Source organism: Gymnogyps californianus, chromosome 2 (assembly GCF_018139145.2).
Source record: "Gymnogyps californianus isolate 813 chromosome 2, ASM1813914v2, whole genome shotgun sequence".
Taxonomy (NCBI): Eukaryota; Metazoa; Chordata; class Aves; order Accipitriformes; family Cathartidae; genus Gymnogyps; species Gymnogyps californianus.
Genome location: NC_059472.1, coordinates 31,159,554 through 31,180,518, shown reverse-complemented (window position 1 = coordinate 31,180,518; position 20,965 = coordinate 31,159,554). Strand labels below are relative to the sequence as shown.

General features: G+C 39.7%; 1 protein-coding gene across 4 annotated transcripts in view; it reads right to left on the bottom strand.

The window, feature by feature from the left end:
• Positions 1–14,937, bottom strand: part of SNX16 (sorting nexin 16) — a 29,387-nt gene extending 14,450 nt beyond the window's left edge. For 3 of the 4 annotated variants that reach the window (XM_050891329.1, XM_050891331.1, XM_050891332.1), the window contains exons 1-4: positions 14,166–14,192; positions 9,485–9,946; positions 5,521–5,607; positions 273–421 (exon numbers count right to left, since the gene is read on the bottom strand). In XM_050891329.1, coding sequence (XP_050747286.1) covers positions 273–421; positions 5,521–5,607; positions 9,485–9,856 — 608 coding nt within the window. In that variant the 5' untranslated portion in view covers positions 9,857–9,946; positions 14,166–14,192. Of the gene's footprint in view, positions 1–272; positions 422–5,520; positions 5,608–9,484; positions 9,947–14,165; positions 14,193–14,921 lie in introns of those variants that run through there. The other variant, XM_050891330.1, reaches the window with a different exon arrangement.
• Positions 14,938–20,965: the final 6,028 nt, after the last annotated feature.

Below are 20,965 nucleotides of genomic sequence, written 5' to 3'. Positions count from 1 at the left end.
AACATGGGATTAGTCTAACATTTTAAATATTACGGCTTTTAGTTAGCAGTTAACCATGCACAATTCAAAATACTGCAATTCCCCTTTTTTGCTTAGGTTAAGATGGGATTAATTTAATAGGACACTAAATTCACATAATGACCAAATGCACAACATGAATGTTAATGGAATTCCTTACTATGTTGCTCAAAGATATACTGCTAGAGTCTAGGAGCCTATATGAGGAGTTTGGACACACAAAAAATCCAAATCCACAAAGTTTAATCACGTACCAGTTAGCAATATCTTTGTGAGCTACTAGGTTCTGGAGGAATGCTTGTAGTCCCAACTGTCGATCTTCCAAGAAGTCAGGATTATAATTATCCTTGAACCAGCGCTTTGGTGGAAGGGCCAACCGAAAGCCCGGAAACATATCTTTTAGCTGAAACAGAAATCAAAGCCAAAGAAAACCAAGAAAAAAAAGTCTTGATGTAATACTGAACTTGACACAGACACTGACTTTACTCAGAATTACAGGATCTTTCTGTCTTACATTGTGCTTGAGCTTAACAGAAGTCTCAACCGTAAGTACAATCCAAATTATAGCATAAATTGTAGACACAGTTCTGTCACTTGCTGTGTTGCCTTACGCAATCAAATGACCTCTCAAATTTACCATATAGAAATGAAAAACTTTGCTTTGTTATTTAATGTCTGAGTCTGCTATTTAATGCCTTTGAATCAGTAAATATAAGAAAATTGTATGCAAGTAAAAAGTATCAGATGAGTAAGCATTTCAGTGGTGTTTCTTCTAAAGTACTCAGGGATAATAAGTACTGTATAAATAAAATATATAAAAGCCCATTACAGACCTACAACTCTGCAACTTGTCTTTTTTGGGGGGCTAGGAGAATGAATTACAACACATGCATGAGATATTTCTAGTAAAGAGTAGCTCCTTGTACACCCAGAATATTAAAATTTCAATATGCAGGGATGTGGCTCAAAACCTAGTACTAACATGCAAAATTGTATTTTTGAGTTACTTAAATAGTAATGGGGTATACTCAATGTCAGAAATACCTAGAATTTTTCTTTGAATTCCGAAATGAAATTGGCAAGTGAATGGAAGCATAAGATTATAGAACGATGGACCTATCCAAGGATGCCAATTATTTTTCTAATATGCATGAAGATCAAAAAAAACATTAACACTTTCATAAAAAACAATTTTTAGATGCCTTTTCTTAGAAGGGATGCTTGACACAGAAAAATCTCAAAGAGGATTTACAACCAACAAGAAAAAGCAAACAGGTTTTACAAAAATCTAATGTTCCTCCAACTGCCACAAGAACTGTTTAATCTTTTTCTGAAGACAGGATCAAGCCAACTTCTGTCAGGGATGTATTGCATACACCTAATATATTCATATCAATGTTCCAGTGACAGGGATTCCAGAATCTGCCTTGAAAACAGTTTAGCACTCAATGTTTACATAGCTGCAAGGTAATTCTTCAGTGGATGTCTTGATCCTTGCGCGGCAAAATTTAAGCCTTCTGACAGTAAGCTTTACTTATTTAACTACTCTTTATGGACTTACGGAAAAAGCTGATGGATAGCTCTTTCAGCAGATTAAGTTAAAACAGATACTGTGTTTCAGCTAGAATCTCTCTACACAGTTTAAAGGAAGAACCACGTTAATGGATCACCCTTGCTCATATAAGTACTATTTCACAGCAGAAGAAGGGTGCTTTTTTAACATCACAAGTATTGTATATTCAAATAGCCCATGATGATTACTAGTTTCTTATTTATAGAATAGTTTATTGTCAAAGCCTTGCTCTTTATTTCTGCATTTAAGTATATGTTTTCCTCTTCTTTTACTGAATTTCATCTTGATATTAGACTCTTCTTGTTATTTTTAAGTTTCTTTGGCCATCCAAAGTTCCTTCATCTCTTACCAAGTTATCATTAATGCCATATATGTAAGTATACTCTATGCTCCATAACCCCTCTTAAGTTAATAAAATACTGAATAGAACTGAACCCAGAAAAGATAACAAAATTAGTTCCTGTGTTAGTTGTAGAGAGGACCACAGATAACCATTGCTGGGAAAGCTTTTCAACCACACAAATTTCTGCTTAATGGTAATTTCACTTGTCTGGTTATGTAGATCATATAATTTATTTCTAAGGAAAGAGTACGCCTACCCACAGATTACTCCTTTTGTGGATGAAGAGAGTATGAGAAAGCTAGCTGCTGTCAGCAGACTAATTTTCAACAGCACAGTCCTGGGGCATTCTTTCTTGAACACTCCTCAGACACAGCAGGAAAAACTGTGGGTCAGACAAGTTATGCTGGCTGTGATTGCTTGCTTGGATCCAGCATCTTTTCTAGATGTCTCTCCCCTACATCATCACATGACAGATTATGCATGTCACATGAGGCACAGTCTCAGGGAGAAATGGTTAACTTCTTGGTTCTTAAGACTAGCCATTTCATTATTTGTTCAACATCTCTACCAGCATAGTAATAAACTTTACAAAGTTCTTTTCCCACCATTTTTTGGGACCGAAGAGTATTCTTCACATACTTCTCCAATCCACTAGGTGTTCTTAACAAACAAAACCTATGCATCTAGCCAAATGTCTGTATTTTAGCCTTTGCTCCTAACCCCTCAAATTCTGTCATGTTCCAACATCCACTAAGATTAATTTTGTTAATATTACAGCAAAAGACAGTATTTCAGTCTTTGCTATTTGCTTCCCATAGTCTGTTCTCAAGTAATGGATCTGTTATTTTACTGCCTCCTTCCCTTACTTCTGTCTCTAATGATTTATAGAACTTTACCTATTGCTCTTAGCATCCTGTGACAGTCCATCTTGCAACTCAGCACTTCTGCCTTAGTCTTCAGAAGCCTGTGCTACTTTCCTTGTGCTGATCTGTTTGTATTTTTTTAATTACTTTTGACTTTGATATCATTATGTGGCTTCTTGTGTACCCATACTGGCAATATCTCACCTTTCCTTTACATTGGATTACTTTGCCATCATCTTCTATTTGTCTTCTTTCAGTAGGTATGGAGTTTTCATAACCTTTTCATTGCCTGGGAAGTAGATAGCTTTGACATTCAAAGAACTTATTGCTCACACTTGAAATCAGTTCTTTTCAAGTCTTAACCTGCTGCTGCACTTACTCGTTTCTTCATAAAAGGAGAGTCCATGGTTTTGAGCTCTTTTACTCCCATTCATTTCTATTTTATTAGCTGTTCCTTACCAAAAATATTTCAGAAACTAGTGGAAGTACAAAACACTTTCTAGGATCCTACGGCTATCTATTTTGCCTTCTTTATTTTCTCTGAGAGATCAGGGCAAATAAAGAATGCCATTACTAAGTTGACTAGCTGCTTCTGTCAGTTAGCTGAGCTGCATTCATTCATCTAGTCCTGATTTTATCTACATGTCCCCATTGTGACACTGCTCCTATTCTCACATTTTCTCTATTTTTAGCCCCACCAAAGTCCAACTCTCAGTTCAGTTTGGACTTGCAAATAAGTATATGTCTGACACACACAAAACATACTGCCCTTTTGTCTTTACTTGGTCTTCCTGAAAAGCCATTCCCTCTCTGTTAATACTTCAAACTGATTCACACAGTGATCATAGTAATCGATTATTCAATTCAGTTGCCATTTAATGCCAAGTTTCTAATACCATTTCAGGGAATGAATAATTTGCCACCAACCTCAAGAAGGATGGTGGGGAAAAGGATTTATAAGATAGTGTATTTCTCTTGTTTATATTGGATTTCTAGGAGATAGTACTGGATTTCTAGGAGATAGGATACAGAAAATCCTGAAAGTATACATGCATGCAACTTCATGTCTATATTTGCCATTAGAGAACAAGGAATTGCAAGTGTTGCACCCTGCCTTTTGAACCACTGATGCGTGCATATAACCATTTACTCTTCAGTTCGTAAGACCTTATTGCCTTTTATAATACAGAAATGCCAGCTCCAGGAAGTGAAACATACCCAAATTCTGAAACTTCTAGAGAATTACAGAATAGTAACATAGTAAAAGTTTAGATATATACTGAAAGATGAAAAAGGTTCAGTCAGTGACACAAGGGAAAAATAAAGTTCTTCCTTTTAAACAGAAATCCTAATACCTATAAATTGTGCTAGAAGCCAAACATTTTTGTCAAAGATTTGACTGCAAAGACTAAGGACTTCACTTGTAAAATCTAAATATCTATTCTAAAATGAATACCTGTAGCATTTTAATTTTTCAAACTACTGATAACCACACTAAAAGTCAATGCATGTAAGCAAGTTCTTGACCTATATCTGATACAGGTGACCAAAATACACACTGTTGTATGACTTGACTTCTGAAATTTGAGTTGAAACCCCCAGAACATCATCTCAAAAAAAGTCAGGCTTTTGCCAATACCAAGGTATTCCTTAATTTAGGATAGACTGAATTAAAAGATAGAAATTTCTTCAGAAAGAAATTGCTAAACTAATTCACATTCAACAATTTGTGGTAGTTTTAGACTGCACTGATGTTTTAGAGGTAGCCTAAAAGATATCCAAATAGGTCAAACAAGAACCCAGAGAAATGTGTAAGTTAAAGTCCATATTCAAAATTTCAGCAGAATTAAGTTCTTAGCTGATTAGGCACATTGATCCAAGGAGAAAAGGTATACAAAAAATCCCTTACTACGGGTCAGAAAAGGGAGTGTTAAAAAGTTACAAGCTCGAATATGAAAGAACACAATAGCAGAAAATGTGTTAAACTTGCAATGAAAGATTATTCCCAGGAGTGCACCGTAGGACAAAGAAAAGTGTAATTCTGTTTTTCTACTTTTATGCTTCTGTAGAAATAATGCTAAATGGGATAGCCAAACACTATTTACCAATTAAAAAACTCGTGCTTTTTAGACAAACATTTTTTGCTTTAAAAGTGTTCTAAAAATGTTAAGTTGTTGACCCAGAACTCCTATTTACCTGGGATCTTTGTCTTCAGCTTTAAAGATCTGATTCAATATTTCACAATTAACTTCAAAGACACTGAAAACAACTGAAGACTGACTAACATACAGAGAACTTCTTATGTTCATGAAACTTCAGTTTTATCATGAAAAAAGCAGAGTTTGTTACACTGAAAAGGACTGAATAATTACTGGATCATTCCTGCAAGAGAATACAGGCCCCTAGTTCTATTTCCATGCAGGGGATACAACTATTAAAGAGTTAATTTCCTTTATCACATAGACTAGGAATAAATATAAAGTATGAAGCACACTAACAGCTTCAGATGAAGAAATACCTTCTTTACACTAGCTGTAGTTGTTTCATGTATCTTTGAAAAAAAGAGGAAACGTATGTTTTACATTCATCAATATAGCATTTTATATGCAGTAGAAAAAGGCAAGAAAAGAAAAAAGTGACAAAAATGTGAGAGACAGAGAAAATGAAACATGAAAGAAGAGTGAGGCAAGTTAGCTGAGAATTTACCAGTGTATAATGCTCACCTTGTCATTAAGCCTGGAGAAGTCAGTGTACCGTCTGAAGACCACCCAACTTTCCTCTGGACTTCTTTTTACCAGTATTTTGTATACCTGTGTGGAAAAACAGGAATATCAGAAAAACGTGCAGAACTTCATGCTGCATTGGCTGAAAGGCTGAAATTATCCTTTATTTCTTAATGAAACAAAACTCGTGGATAAAAAAATTCCTTAACTGGATTTAAAAAAAAAAAACCCCAAACTTAATTATCAGTACAAACAGTATAAATTAATTTCAGAATTTAAGGAAGGAGTTTCTATAATTCCTAAATACATTTAACTATTTTCTGTCTGTAAGAAAGGGTTTGTAAAACTGCATCCAGATTTCTTCCCCAGGAATAAACAAGTCTCAGCTATCAAAGAGGTAAGTGAAATATGTTTTAGTTATCTATTTTAACCTTTGCTGAATTTGAGGCCAATCAGTTTTTAAGATGACTGTAATAATCAGGTACTGAGTGTTACATTGTTTTAAAATGTCTCATCCAGCTTGCTTCACAAGGAAAAGTAATGCAGGATAAAAATAACATCCTCCTTTGGTTCCGTTTGTCTTGAACATTAGGTTTTGTCTTTCCAGGCAAAATATGACCACTTCCCTAGATAACTGCATCAGAACAATTATACTAGCACTGTAGAACCGAAGTAATGGATCCTTTGAATCGGATTTAGCAAGACAACAGCACAGCAGTACCATTCTCCTATTTAAAAACAAATAGATAAAACAATAATAATAATAATAAAAATAATCAAACAATTACCTTTTAGGAGGACCGATACTCAAATGCCTGAACGCAATGAATCTAACAACACACAACTTCAATTAGAAAATATTAAACAGTGTCTAGGAAAGAAAGGTTCTCATATCACAACTTTACTTTCTCCAATGTAAGGAAAGAGAGGCTTTGCAATTGTACTGGGTTAGCTTTCCAGTTTAGATGTTCTCTAGTTAAAAAAAATAAACTAGAAGGAAGAAAAAGATATTTTTGGAATCACAATGATAAACAATCCCATATAGGCATTTAACCAAATTCTATTTAAAACATTTTCTAATCTGTTACATAGTAAAATCTTTTCCAGTATTTCATGTTTTCACAGCAGGTTGTCTTAGCTGATAAATGTATTTTTCTTGTTGCAGTCCCAGCATGTGATAACTCCAGTGCTAGCCAACTTCTGTACATATGTGAGACTGTTTTTATCATTTTTGTATTCTATAACATATTAAGTTGCAGACAGTTATACATACTACAGATAACTATGGTGCAAATTAAAAGCAGTTTTTCAGCAAGTACTTCTCTTATCTACTTTTTAAACACAGAATTCCACTTCCAAGCAGCAGCATCTGTGGAAGTCATGGACTGTGACAGAGGCAATATTTCAGCCATTAACAAAAAGCTATTAGCTTTTAAAATTCAAGCTGCAAGACATACCTGTGAAGCCAGCATTCAAATGTAATTCTTCTGTCTTGCATTTTCTGTATAAATGTTTGTACGGATGTTTTAGCCTTCTTGTCATACCAAAAGTATAAACAGTTTTATTTTAGGAAAATTTCATAAAGCAGAACTGCTATATAAAATTGTGAAGACTCTTTGCTAGTACACAGTAAAACACAGAACAAGAAGCTTTTGAATATGCTTGCGGATTTATTTGCTAATCAGTATTCTATTCTTTTATTCTACTAAAAGTTCTGCAAAGGCATTGCTTACAAATGCACACATGAAAAAACACCCAGTTAGTCTGATCCTCACTTTGAATGCTTTCCAAGCAAATATTATACAACCTAAAAAGTCTTCACAAATTATGGTCAACTTAATTGTAAGAAGGAGTGCAATCAGCTCATGATTACTGGCCAAAAAACCCCGTGGTCAATCTGAAAAAAACCCCCAAACCTCAATTTTTGGTTTTCTGGCCAAAGTTGAAAAAAGTTTGGGGTTGGTTTTGGGGGGGAGGGGTGTGTGTGTGTAGTTTTTTGGGGGTTTGTTTTTTTTTTTTTTTTAAGATTTGTAATTAATAAACAAGAAAAACTAGAGTATTACAAAACCAACTGTTGGTTCCTTCACACAAGGTCTTGGGAAAAACTACAAATGAATTCAACAAATTCACGTAATTCCAGTCAATCCTGAATGGCCTTATTCCACAAATACAAAATATTCAATGAAAATATGCCAATATTTAGTAACAATCTCTGTCTGATTCAGCATCTCATTATCATTTCTAGTTGGCTTAAAAAAAAAAAAGTGCTAACTGAACATGCCAGGATTGCTAACTCATTTGAGACCAATTGCTTACAGAGACAATTTTCAGTGTAGGATTTTTTCTCCTATAAGCTTCAGCAGCCATGTACTCCAACATGCACTAACATTTAACTCTTGAAGTTAGCACATCACCCAGCTTAAGTAATTCAGATTCATATTTTTGGGAACTATGAGATGCTAACAAACAGTAAAAAAACTTCAGTAATTTAGTCTCCTCTCTTTTACAGGTGATTTCAATTTAATTTCCACTGTCTTCCATCTCATTGATTTTGCACTGCAAAAGCAACCAGAATTTCTAGGACTAATTACTTGCTGGGTTTAATGCACAATAGCAAGCTTATTTTCAAATGCAACTGAAAACAAACAGTTAATTATGTGCTTTTAGAAACAAAGACAGCAACAGAAGTGAATTCAGAAAGAGCAAAAATGCAACCAAGCATTTTAACGATGAAGAATGTTTCATTTGTACTGTAACCTGGCCTTCTACATAAAATAAGGAGTCAAAGTTGTCACTGTAACTACAGTTGAAGAACATCTTACATGCACACTGGAATACGCCTTGGCATATTTTCAGACTAACCCTTGTCAATATAACAATACTAATAATTGTTTTAGTTTTGAAGGTATTATTTAAAAGGAATCTTTAAATCTACATGTAAAAAAAATTTGGCTCTTCTCTTATGCTACCATGCATGAAGATGTTAGAAACTGAAAAACTTATGACAAGACAAGCCATCATTCTCAAATAATTGAAAAGCAGCATTATTTAATTCTTTGCAAAAAGAACTTGATGATTAGTATTTCAACTGTCATAAGGGCATTGGATTCCACACTTTTCTAATGTAAAAGAAAACAGGAGGAAAAAAAAGTTTGTGTGTTTTTTCTTCCTCCTTACCTAGTTGTGATTAATGTTGCTCTCCTGAAGTAACATAATTAATAAATAATTAGTAACAAACAACTTCCATCAGTCTCACAAGCATTGCTGAATTATCTCAAAGAAATGTTTCAACCACATCCACAAAAACAAATGCACAAATGCGTTAATGTATTTACAGCATGTAAAAAAAATGGAATTGCCAGCTACAGTACATTTTGAGAAAAATCAATACAAATCAGTTAAGCTGGTGTTCTGTCATGAGATACTGCATATGCGACATCTCACTGATGTTTTCAGAGCAGATTTCCCCTTATTAGAAACTAAACCTAGCCATGCAGGAAGCTGAAAACTACATGTCTGCACTTTAATGCAAATGTTGTACATATTACTAATAACTGTAAAAGACAGATACCAGGGTGTCTTATCATTCATTTCAAATAAAAGACTATATTTTATTTAAGATTTGTAACTATCCAGAACTTTTACAAGTTCATTTTCACAAGGAATTGTAACTCTGCAAGGAATTCCTGACTTTTCCAGCAGAAATTGATACCTAAAGTAGAATGAATTCCTTCTATTCCATGTACACAATTTCAGGAAAGACTGCTTCTGAGTCTCAATGTTCCCACCTGTATAACGGGAACGATATTTTCCTGTCAGATGGCAGTACTTTGAAGCTAAGATGATATTTGTAAAATACTGCAACATCCCTGAACTGCAGGATTAATTACTGAAAGAGAATGCAAAGTACGTTCAATTGTTATCTTGTCATTACAGGATGAATTATATTATCCCCAAAACTTACAGTGAATTTTGCCCTTTCCTCCATCACCTCATAACCCAGTATAGTAGGCGTGGATGGTCGATCTTCCCAGCTCCTGGAATCTGTATTCTGCTCTATGTCTTCTACAGGCTGAGTACAGTATTCTATGGATGTATCCATACCCGTAAATTGAGTCCTAACAAGTGGACTACTACACACAGACGACGTAGAACCAATCTGGTCAGGCACGCTCATCTTTTTAAAACTACCAATTGTAGAGTCCTCCAGCTGTCCTTTTGAGGAGCTGGAACTTGTCGAGATGCTCCCAAAAGAAGAACTTCTTTGGTTTCTGTTTGTAAAGCTGGATGACGAACTTCCAATAGGCATAGGAACAGGAACGTATGGTGTTGCCATCCTTCATGAAAAAACCTCAGTTTTTGGTCCAGGAGTTTAAGGTTCATTCACTGTATGAGCCATGTTTTTTCTTCTTTTCAAGAACAGTACCTGCAGTGAAGGACAGAAAATAGTGTTGCTTTCACTTAAAAATTACAACAATAAGATACTGCTTTGGAAGAATCTGTATCAGCATTGAGATGGTACATAGCAGTACTGATCGTTAAACATTTTCACAAGGATTTTGGCTTCATATAAAATGCTGCTTTTAAATTGTATCTCTACAATTTGACAGACAGCTTTACAGGAGTTCTCTTTCACAGCTATTAAAATTAAAATGACAGAAAGTTAAATTAAGATTACAAAAGAGAAAAATCTTTTTGTCCTTTATGATTTAAGTGCTATTTTGTTTTATTGAAAAAGTCAGCAATTTTTAGGTATATGAGAAGCTGGTGTAGTTTTAGTGACTGTTTAGTATAAACAGTACAAAGCTTTTCTCAGAATTGCTTCTGTAAGATATCCAGAGCAGACTACATGAGCCAAACATGCATGCAACAATATACATGACATAAATCAAAAGATGCCGCAGTAAACAACTTAGGTGAAAAACATATTTGCATATATTACATATTCACTGAAGTATAATGAATCTGTTTTCAAAGCAAAACATTTTTTCAAAACAACTCTGTTGCATATAATGCTGCAGATATTTGTAACAATGTTAACTGGGCACATTTTCTGTAGCTTGAATTGGAGCAATTAAGTTTTACAAGCATGCACATCAAAAGCAGTGTTGTAATAGCAGCTAGTGTTCCATTCCAGCAGATTAAAATGGAAAAAACAAGTTCAGGGAAAAAAGATAAATAGAAGATTTGATATGTTTTTCTTCAAGAAAACCATCTCAAGCCTGAATTAATCTTTTGTGTGCATGTGTGTACATTCCTAAAAAAAGCAAAAGAAAATTAAGGCTGCGGTATCAAACTGCCAAAAAAGCACCACCTCCTTATTTTAACAAAGTACCCAAAGAAGAGCTCCTACAAGATGCAAATTAGATGCCACCTCTTTGGATTAATAGGATTTGAGTCACTACCCATTTCACCCAAGAGTACACCAATCAACCATGAGGCTGCAGGCGGCTGTGAAATGGGAAACCGTCAACCTGATTCACGTCATATATATAATCAATCATCTACTGGAGCAAAGCCCAAATGAGTTTCCTAATTGCCAGGGTGAAGTGATGCTTTCATTCTGTTGCTCTATATTAGAGAACATGAATAAGGAAATAAATATGAAATGAACCAGCATCAACAAGAAAGACTGAAAAATGCTCTTAAAAGAATTCCTTAAGTGAAGGAAAAAACAAACTTCCTCATCCTTTCAGCTATGTAGGGAAATCGTCACACACTCTGTATGTCAGAAAGCTCGGGGAACTTGACCAACAAGAACAATTTCAAATTGGCAGTGACACCTTGGGAGCACCTCTGCTTCACTGTGGGATGAGGCTGGACACTCAGCAGCATCCAAGGGAGCAGAAATGTCAATATCATAAACCCCTGCTGATTGACTTTGCTGGTCAGGTACAGGATTTGGACTATTCAGCAGCTTCTGTTGCAGCATAGTCCTGTGCTTGGTTGTGTGACTTAACACCATGTGTCAGACAGCTGACCTGCTTCAGCCTCACATAATTTGAAATAAGCAAGTCACACCTTTCTTGGAGATAAGACATTATCCTGGAGCTAGACCAAGATCTAAATCCCTTCTTCCACCTGTATCTCAGTAAGTGAATCTGTTTTCTGCCTCAAACAATAAACAGCAATAAATTTTTTAAATAGAGATAAAAATACCAAGACATGAAGTATTCTCTGGTAGATTTTCTCTAGCAATATTCTCATCTGGATAAAACACTGAACAAGGTAACTCCTTTTTCACTTGCTACTTCAATGACTCTTCCACGTTACCAGCATAAGGAATTGAGAGCATCCCCTTAAAGAATGCCCCACCCAGCTATGTTCCTGTGAGGTGTGGGATTAAATCCCTATACACAGAAGAACCCAATTGAGTCCAGGTTTGCAACAAATTGAAGGATCTGTAAATAAAAAAAAAGTGGTTATTATCTTCGGCTACATGACTTTATGAACCTGAACCAGAAAAGGAAAATAAGCCCACACCTCGGAATCTGGTGAAGTTCATCCAGGAGTTCATGGAATTTTGAGAAGAAAAAAAAGCCTGTGCTTTTCAGCACTGTTTGGAAAACAAAACCAAAAAAACCAACCACAAACCATGACGACATTTTCACCAGTCACAATACTTGTGAACAGTGTCTTTTCTAGAAGAACTTCTTTCTCTAAAGTGAAATGCCAGTCAAGAACTTACTATCTTGAACTTATATACTTACTACTACTCTTAAATGCACATGCATTACTGAAAGGCTGTACCTATATTGGCAAGCAACACAGCTCAACACAAACAGACCTGTGAAGTACTTGGTGTTAAGAACCCAACATCTACATTGTACATGCTTCAGCAGCTTTTATATCAGACTAGCTGTAACTTGGTACCTTTGACTGAATGCTTATTAGCAGCTCGACTGCATTAGGTCTGCTCCCAGGGTACTCTTTCTGGTTTAGTTTCTTTTGTACGCTGCAGGACCATCCCAAATTGTGGGCCAATATATATATTAAACGGTGATGATCACAATATTCACTTCTAAAGGACATCCTTGACTCAATCTGACACAGTAAACATACCCATAGATAAATAAAAAGGGCTGATACTACCAGTGTCACACCCAGATTCCTATAACTCCGAAGAGTAACAGAAGAGTATTCTTTGAGTAACAGAAATGTCAGGTCAAGTGAGCAAAGGGCATATAGTACCATTTAATTTGATTTTTTTTTTTTTGGTCAAGAAAACAGAAGAAACATATAAGGATATTACATTAGAACTTACCAGACTCATAAATGCATATATATGCATGTAAATCCATCTTAAACTGTAAAAGTATCAATTTCCAAATATCTAAAGTGTTTACATGCTATGAATCACACCAGGGTTTAAAATTGCATTAATTTGCACTTTGTGAAGGCTAAACATTAGAAAAAGAATACAATGCCCAAATGAGGGTCACAAGCTGAGCACTCAAGCCTTTTCTATGAATATAGAAGTTTACTGCCAATTCATGCAATAAAAGGAACAGAAAATAATTTGATTAAAAAAACCTTTTCAACAAACCATATCGCTCCTTGCTTACATTGCTGCAGGGAGGAGGGAAGATTGAGGTGCACAGTCTGCTACTACCCACGCTTCACCACAGACTGGTCTCACATGTCACTGCACTAAACCAGTAGAATCATTGCACCACACCAGCTTTCAGAACAGACAGCTCACGACACCTAAGAGATAATGCAGTGACTGCACTCTCTTTCTTGTCTAGATATTTACTTACTTTACTTTTTGTAAGAAATTTGTTTCCTGTTCAGAACCCATATTTGGTTTAGTTTGATTCCCAACTGTAAGTTAAGAAGGAAATAAAAAGAAGAGAACATTTACTGGAAGTACTGAACTGCTAGATCTGAAACAGGATAGGACAGAGTCCCAGGAACCCTACTGTCACATGCTGCAAAACAGCATGACACCAACTTATCCTACTGGGTGTTTACAACAGCCACCTCCCTTTTCGCGGGTGAAGCAAATAGGCTATAATAAAACCACTTAAAAAGGGTATGCCTCCGGCTTGCAGCTATCGCAATTCCAAACCCTTTTAAGCTAATCGTTTGTACGTTCAGTGAGAAACATGTAAGCCATGCAATTCAAGGATAACAGATCAGAAACAAAACAATCCTTACTTAACCGTTCTAATTGGATTTAGAAGACTTTTAGCTATGCAATACTATTTGTGATCTGGTTACATATATTAGGTCTCTGTTTGGACAACGCAGCCAGGCCGACCTCTGTTGTTTAGGATTTAAGTGCTACCATGGAATGTCAGCTGAAGAACTAGTGGAGTATTTAAAGAGACAATTTACCGAGTTAGGTTTTATAAAATTTTTAAAAAATAATCACTTTGTGCCGACTTCAATCAAGTTACTTAGCAGCATACTTCACCTGTCTATGAACTCAAAATTGGGGCCTATTCATCACACCTTGCACACACGCACAGGCACAGAGAAGGGCAATTCCTGCCCCAAAGAGTCTGTCACCGAATTAGAAACACCTGAAGGTAACTCCCCCTCCCCCCAAATTCCACCGTGGGATGTGCTTACGTCGCCTACCTGCGTCTGTGATTTACTGGTTCTGAAACAGATGAAAACCAAACCAAACCTGCAGTTACCTTTCAGTCAGCCAGCAGCGACCGGCACAGCCCTGAAGCGGCGGGAACCCGCTGCAAGCGTGGGGCGGGCAGAGCCGCCCGGAGCGCAGCGGTTACGCCGCTGACCGCGGCCGCCCGAGTCCGCCGGGCGCACGGCACCGCCGCGGCGGGGACGCGGCTCCCGCCTCCCGGCGGTCGGGCTCGCTCAATGCCGCTCGCGCCCTTTTACATAACTTCAGGAGCGGCCGCCGAGCCGGCGGTACCGGAGGGGCCGGGCTCGCGCCGCTGCACGGCCTGGCAAACCTCGCCCCGTCGCGAGGCTTCGGAAACCGGCAGGCTTCACGGCAGCGCCGGCTGCGGAACCACCTCGGAGGCGGAGGCGCCACTTCTCACCCCCGCCCGGCCCCGCCCCGGCGAAGGGGGACTCCGTCCCCGCCGTCCCGCCCGAGCGGCCCCGGCCCCGGCCCCGGCGCAGCCCGCGCGGCGACCCAGCCGCCCGCGGCGCCCCCACCGGCGGGGACAAGCGCAACCGCCCGCCGCCGCCTCTGCACAGGTGCGCGGGAGCTGCGCCGCCGGCCGGCACGGCGAGGCGAGGCGGCGGCCGGCCGTGCCCGGCGCAGGACGGGCGGTGGCGAGGCTCCGCTCCCCCGGCCGCCCCAGCCCGAGCTCCCCACCGCCCGCCTCCCTCATTCCCCTCGGCGGCGGCGCCTCCTGCCCCGCTCGCCCCTTCCCGCCTGCCGGGCGGGCAGTGAGGGGAGGGCGAGCGCCCCCACTCACCTACTCACCGCCGCGCTCGCCTCCCTCTACCTCGCCACCGCTGGGGCCGCCCCTCCCCCTCGGTCGGCCAGGCCCGGCCCGCCCGGCCCGCCCCGCCCCTCCCCTCTCCTCCGCGCGCCGAAAGGGAGGTGCGCGGCGCCCCGGGCCGGGGTAGCGTGCTGGTACCGGCAGCGCGTGGTGGGAGGGGAGGAAGCGGGCAGGGGGCGGGGGCCGTGTAGGGACCACAAGTACCGGCGTGCGTCGCCCGCCGGTAAAGCCTTCATTTCCCGGCAGGCAGGGCGAGGCTGCCCACGGCATGAGCCGGCCGCGTTGCATTTCGGGTGCTGTAGTTCCTTGGCGTCGCGGTGCCCGCTGGGACCTGTAGTTCCGCAGGGCGGAGGGGTGGCTGAGGGGAGAGGGGCGGTGCCCTGCGGGCGGTTGAGCCTCTGCGGCGGCCGTCACCGCTGCGGTGAGCGTAGGCTGCCCGCCTAGGCGGCCCCAGGGCCTCCAGCCTCCGGGCAGCTGGGCAGGGGGAACGGAGAGGGGGTCCGGGCCCCCCGGCAGGGTCAGCCTGCCCGTCGGCCGGGCGGGCCCTCAGCGCCCCCGCCGCGAAGGGGAGGGAGGGGCGGGGCGGGAAGGGGCCCGCGGGCACGCAGGGAAGGGCGGCGGGTCTTCGGCCTCCTGGCTCCCGGGCGCGGAAACCCCGGGAACTCTTGTCAAGTAGGGGGTGTTAACGTGACTTCACGTGACGCCACCATAAAGCCCTGCTGTACCGCGAGGTGTTTTCATATGGTAGCGGGACAGGTGGTGTAGGGGAGCGCCATGTGAAATTTCATGGATAAAAGGGATTAGTGAATTTGCCGGGGGCGGGGGAGCAAATCACTGTTCTTAAATAGTGGTGGGAATAAAATGGTATCTTGCTATCTTATAGCGACCTGGGTATATAAACAGGAATATGATATTCTGGAGAAAATGAACACAGCACAATTTTTGTTAAAAGGTACATTTTCTTTATATATTTTATATTCTTTATACATCTCATAAAAATGTGATACCTAGAATTTCTGAGAAAGTCTTTCTGTTAAGTCTTCATACAGAGGTTACCACATACCTGGTTGTCTGGGATTGCCTTTTTCCCCCCTTTGGATCTTTTATCTGGAAGGTACTTGAGCACTTCGGGATTTTAGGGTGTCAGCAGCCCCCTAGAAAGTAGCAGTGACTGCTGCCTGACATCTGTCTCATGTTCATGGGTCTGGAAGCCATTAGATGCTTCCAGAAAATATTGCACCTCTTGTTCAAGTGCTGCACAACTGATCTGCTTGTTTATAATAAACTTGATACTTTCTGCAGGGCATGGGCATACAAAAGGTGTAGCAAAACTATGCTGGTAAGGTGATCTGATCCATGATTGCAAACAGTAGTATAGGCCTGTTGCATTACTCATGTCAATATATACTGCTCTGGGGGCTACTGTTACCACTGGAGTGTAATTCTTCTTCCACTGAAATTATATTCTTAGGGTCTTAGGGAATTTTGTTCTTTTTTTTTTTTTTTTCCTGTGTTGTATTGTTTCAGCAGTACATCGGACTGTTTGGAATTAATTTTGAACTTCGTGGTTTTTATGGATGTTGGTCTTTCAAGCAATTTCCTCAGATTTGGCAAGGTAGCTAGCATTCATCATGAGTAGAATTAATAGATTTGAAAAGCATTTGTGAATGACTAGTTCAGAAGTCATGCCATGGGGAACTTGTTTGGATCTAATTCTCTCTTTAACTTCCCAATTCTGTTTTAAATATGGATTTTTGAAATGCGTTATAATAATGTATATATTAAATCTGGGGAAATTTAATCAATTGCATTTTGAAAATTGCACTGCCAAACCTGATATGCTGAGCATATAACTATTATGAACTTTAAACTTTGTCTCACTCATGATGAAAATGTCCTCTAACATACAGTGGCAGAGGAGAAAAAAACTGTTAGAAACAAGAGAATTCTAATTTCCAGTTGTTCAGAACACTTTTTTCTATAGTAGTTGATCATGTCTGAGCATTACAATAATTTAGTTGTATACTCTATATTTTAATTTTTTTAAAATTGTAAATAGTTATTTTTAAAGTTTGCTACCTACACCGAGCTACTTTTTAAAAACAAATGAGATTTTTTCACCTCTGGAAACATTTGATAGTTATAAATGCGTGTTTTTCAGTTTGCTAGTCAGCTATCCTAACAGCTTGTGACATGACATTTATTGTACAGGTTAACATAAAATTTTTAGCAGCCCCCCCCAACAATACTGAGATCAGTTTTCACTATGACACTGTCGATCAAGCAAGAGTCCTATGCCAAATCCTTTGAAGAGAACAGGATATTTTTCATCACGGTGAGCAGGTATAGGAACAAGGTATGAGGCTGCATTTCTTTGGTCATTTGGAAATTCCAAGGATGTCAGTGGGATTTTTGGCTGCTGAGGAATGTGGGCTCAGTGCCTTCATGTCACAAGGCGCTATTCACCCACAGTCATCAGGGTGCTGTTGCTTCATTGAGGTGGGAGAAACTGTGCAGGATTAAGGTGAATTAAAATTGGTTCTGTGCCTTTCCTGGTTTTCTCTTTACAGTAGTTCTTCCCTCTGTTCTCCGGCTGTAGCGATCCGTAAAGCTTTGAGACTGCCTTGCTTCAGCTGCTTGTGTAAGCAGAAAATCTGTGGCTTTCATTGCAGGCTAGATGAGCCACCCTGTGGCAGCGCCGTGCATTTCACCTTTATTGAGTCGAAAGGACAACAAAACTAGTGACTAAATGTGTAAGAGACTGGAAGTTATTTGCTGGACTGTCCCAGAAAGTATTTGCTGGTTTTTTTCTGCACATACTGGTACTAGATGCCACCCACATTCTGCCTTCATCCACTAGTTATTTGGTTTTCCATAGGTTTGGTATATATATTATAGGCCTGATCAAAATCTGTCAGGCCATCATAATCCTTTGTGCCAAAGACATGATTTTTGCTAATGCTAGCTGGTTAGCTAGCTTGATTTAACCTTGTTTAGGGGATACAGCTTGCAGAATCAGAAAAGCCTATTAACGTAAAAGAACTTTATGCAACCTCGGTGAACTTTGCAGCACTTTCTCTGCTGGGAAGAAGAACGCAGGAACTGCTAATTGTGTAATGCTAGTGGTCCAGCAATTCCACCTTCTGTTGTAAAAAAAAAAATACAAATAATCCTATAGGTGAGAACTCTGGGATAATCTGTTATTGAATTAAATGTACCTTCTGCTGTGCTAGTTGAGGCATAATGCGATATGTTTTCAAAGTCCCACCTGCCCTCATGATCATGTGGAACACTGAGGGTAGATTTTCAATCAGGTTATGGGATTTAGGCACTCAAATCTCATTACATTTCAATTGGATGTAAGCACTCAAATTCCATTGTATTTTAGAAGAATTCAGGCATTCAATCCCATTATATTTCAATGGGATTTGGGCCTTTCTCTCTCAGGATACTGTGAAATCTGTGACTTGGGGATATTTGTTTTACGACAAAACAGCCAATTTTCTTTCTCAGCTGTAGAGCCTTCAGCATTAGAAGTGATGGAGTTTCTCCTAAAGGCATTTCTTTCTGTAATTCATTCCAGGTGCAAAAACTACACAACTTTAAAGAAGTACAGCTGGATATTTTGAAAGTAGACATAAGCATTGAAACTGGGAATTTCATAAAGTGCGGGCACCCAGATCCTGAGTTGTGATCCTGTAATACTTTAAGCAGTTGCCATGTCATTCTAATGCATCTCCACTTCATAGATATTGTATCTCTGTGTGTGTGTGTGTATGTTGTATTTTACTGCTTCCTATGTCTGTGCAGTGCTTCTTCAGCACATGTTCAGAGGGACCTTGGCTTTTAAAGAGCTGAAAAAATTGACCTTTTATACATACCCTTTGAGAGCTCCTGTCCTTCGGAGGTTGTACTACACAGTTTCAGATAACCAGTGGTCAAAAAGGACTGAAGGAAAGGTAAAAGATGGGGTTTAAACTCTGTTGCTGGCTGGCTCTTTGCAGGTTTGGTCTGACTTTCTGTGATTCACTGCTCTGTGGCTGACTGTGTTCAAGCTTACTTTGAAATTGTCATGAAGCTTACTTTGAAATTGTCATGAGGCATCTCGCTTGTGTAGTATAGGCTCCTGGAAGCCTGCACTCCTTATTCAGAGTTCGAAGTATGCTGAGGACTAGGCTTTCCCAAAGTCCAGTTCTTTGTTAGCTCTAGATCTTTATGGGTTCTAGGACTTTGTTCTAGCTCAGGTTTTGAATTTCAGACTCTACTCTTTTCCAAAACACTCAGGTGTGGGATACTGATTGGCCCTTTGTCTGCTAACTGATTACTCTCAACCTGGTAACATCTATATATTATCTTCCGATGCTTGCCATAAACTTTAGTCATAATGTAGTTTTACACCTAAATTGGTTTCAAGGTGGTATCCTGATAATAGACTTTTTATGGAATAAAAATAGACTTAATAGGCTTTTTGTGGAATACCATATTCACAGGTATAGCTCAGCTGCTGTGTATTATTCTGGCAATTCACTGAGCTACAAATGGGACTTAACAGCTTTCTATTCAGTTATGCCTGTTGTGCTTCTTTTTTAGATGTGAGTCCTCAAGTAAGAAAGCAGAAGCAGCAGCCTCTAAGGAGTTAAGAAATCCCTGCCTGCCAGAGGATAGGTCTACTTTGAGTTACAAGGAATTTTTCTCTCTCGGGGATTGCTTCTGGGTAGAGAAGCTCGCAGGTGTTATGGCCAGAATTTTCAGATGAATGAACTATAAGTGTGGATTTTAAAATAATATATGAGTTACAACATTTGCTTCTGTCCTGTGGCAGGTATTAAGATCCCTAGCAAATTGTGTCCTTCCTTCTTCCTTCCTTTTTATCCTCACCATCAGCATTTTCAGCCCCTGTCCTAGCTGGGTGTATCTTGGTTTGGCTTTAAAATACACAAGTAATTATGATCACCAACTGCTAATAATGATGTGTCATTAATGAATAATAATAATCAGAGGTATTCTGATAGTTGATTGTATTGATGCTTGGGCAAAATTATTCTAGAAATTGACAACTAAAGACTCATTGACATCTGGCTACCCTTCTGGAAAAAGAACAAAATACGTAATTTTGACAATAGGTAGACTTTGTGATATTCCACTGGGGTCCTGCTTTCCCTGTCTCCTTTGCCTTGGTCTTGACTGGTAAAATCAACTTTCAGGGACTCTCAGTACCCTGTGATCAGTGGGAAGGTTTGGAGCAAGGCAGATTTACCTTGGTGGAAGAGGATTACGTTGGGGAACATTTAAACAAACTGGAAATATGGAAGTCCAGCGACCTGGTAGGATGCACCCATGACTGTTGAGGGAGCGGGCCAATGTCACTGCAAGGCCACTCTCGATCATCTTTGAAAGGTTGTGGGGGTTGGGGGGAGGTTCCTGAGGACTGGCAGAAAGAAAATGTCACATCCTATGTCAAGAAGGATGAGAAGGTGGATCTGCGGAGCTAAAGGCCAGCAGTTAATCCCTGAGAAGGTGATAGAACAAATAATTAGGGAAACCATTTCCAAAAATGGAGGACAAGAAGGTGATCAAGAGTAGTCAGCATGGTTTTAGGAAGGGGAAATCATGTCTGACCAACCTGATAGCTTCCTGTGATGAGATGACTAGCTTGGTGGGTGAGGGAAGAGTAGTGGAAGTTGTTTATCTTGACTTAATTAAGGCTTTTGACATGGTCTCACATAACATCCTCTTAGATAAACTGATGAAGTATGGACTAGATAAGTGGACAATAAGGTGGACTGAAAACTGGCTGAACAGCTGGGCTCAGAGGGTTATGATCAGCGGCGCAAAGTCAAGTTGGCGACCATCCACTAGTGGTGTATCCCAGGGCTGATACTGGGTCCAATCCTGTTTAGCATCTTCATTAATGATCTTGATGATGGCACAGAGTACACCCTCATCAGGTTTGTGGACAGTAAAAAACTGTGAGGAGTGGTTGATATACCAGGTAATTGTACTGCCATTCAGAGGGA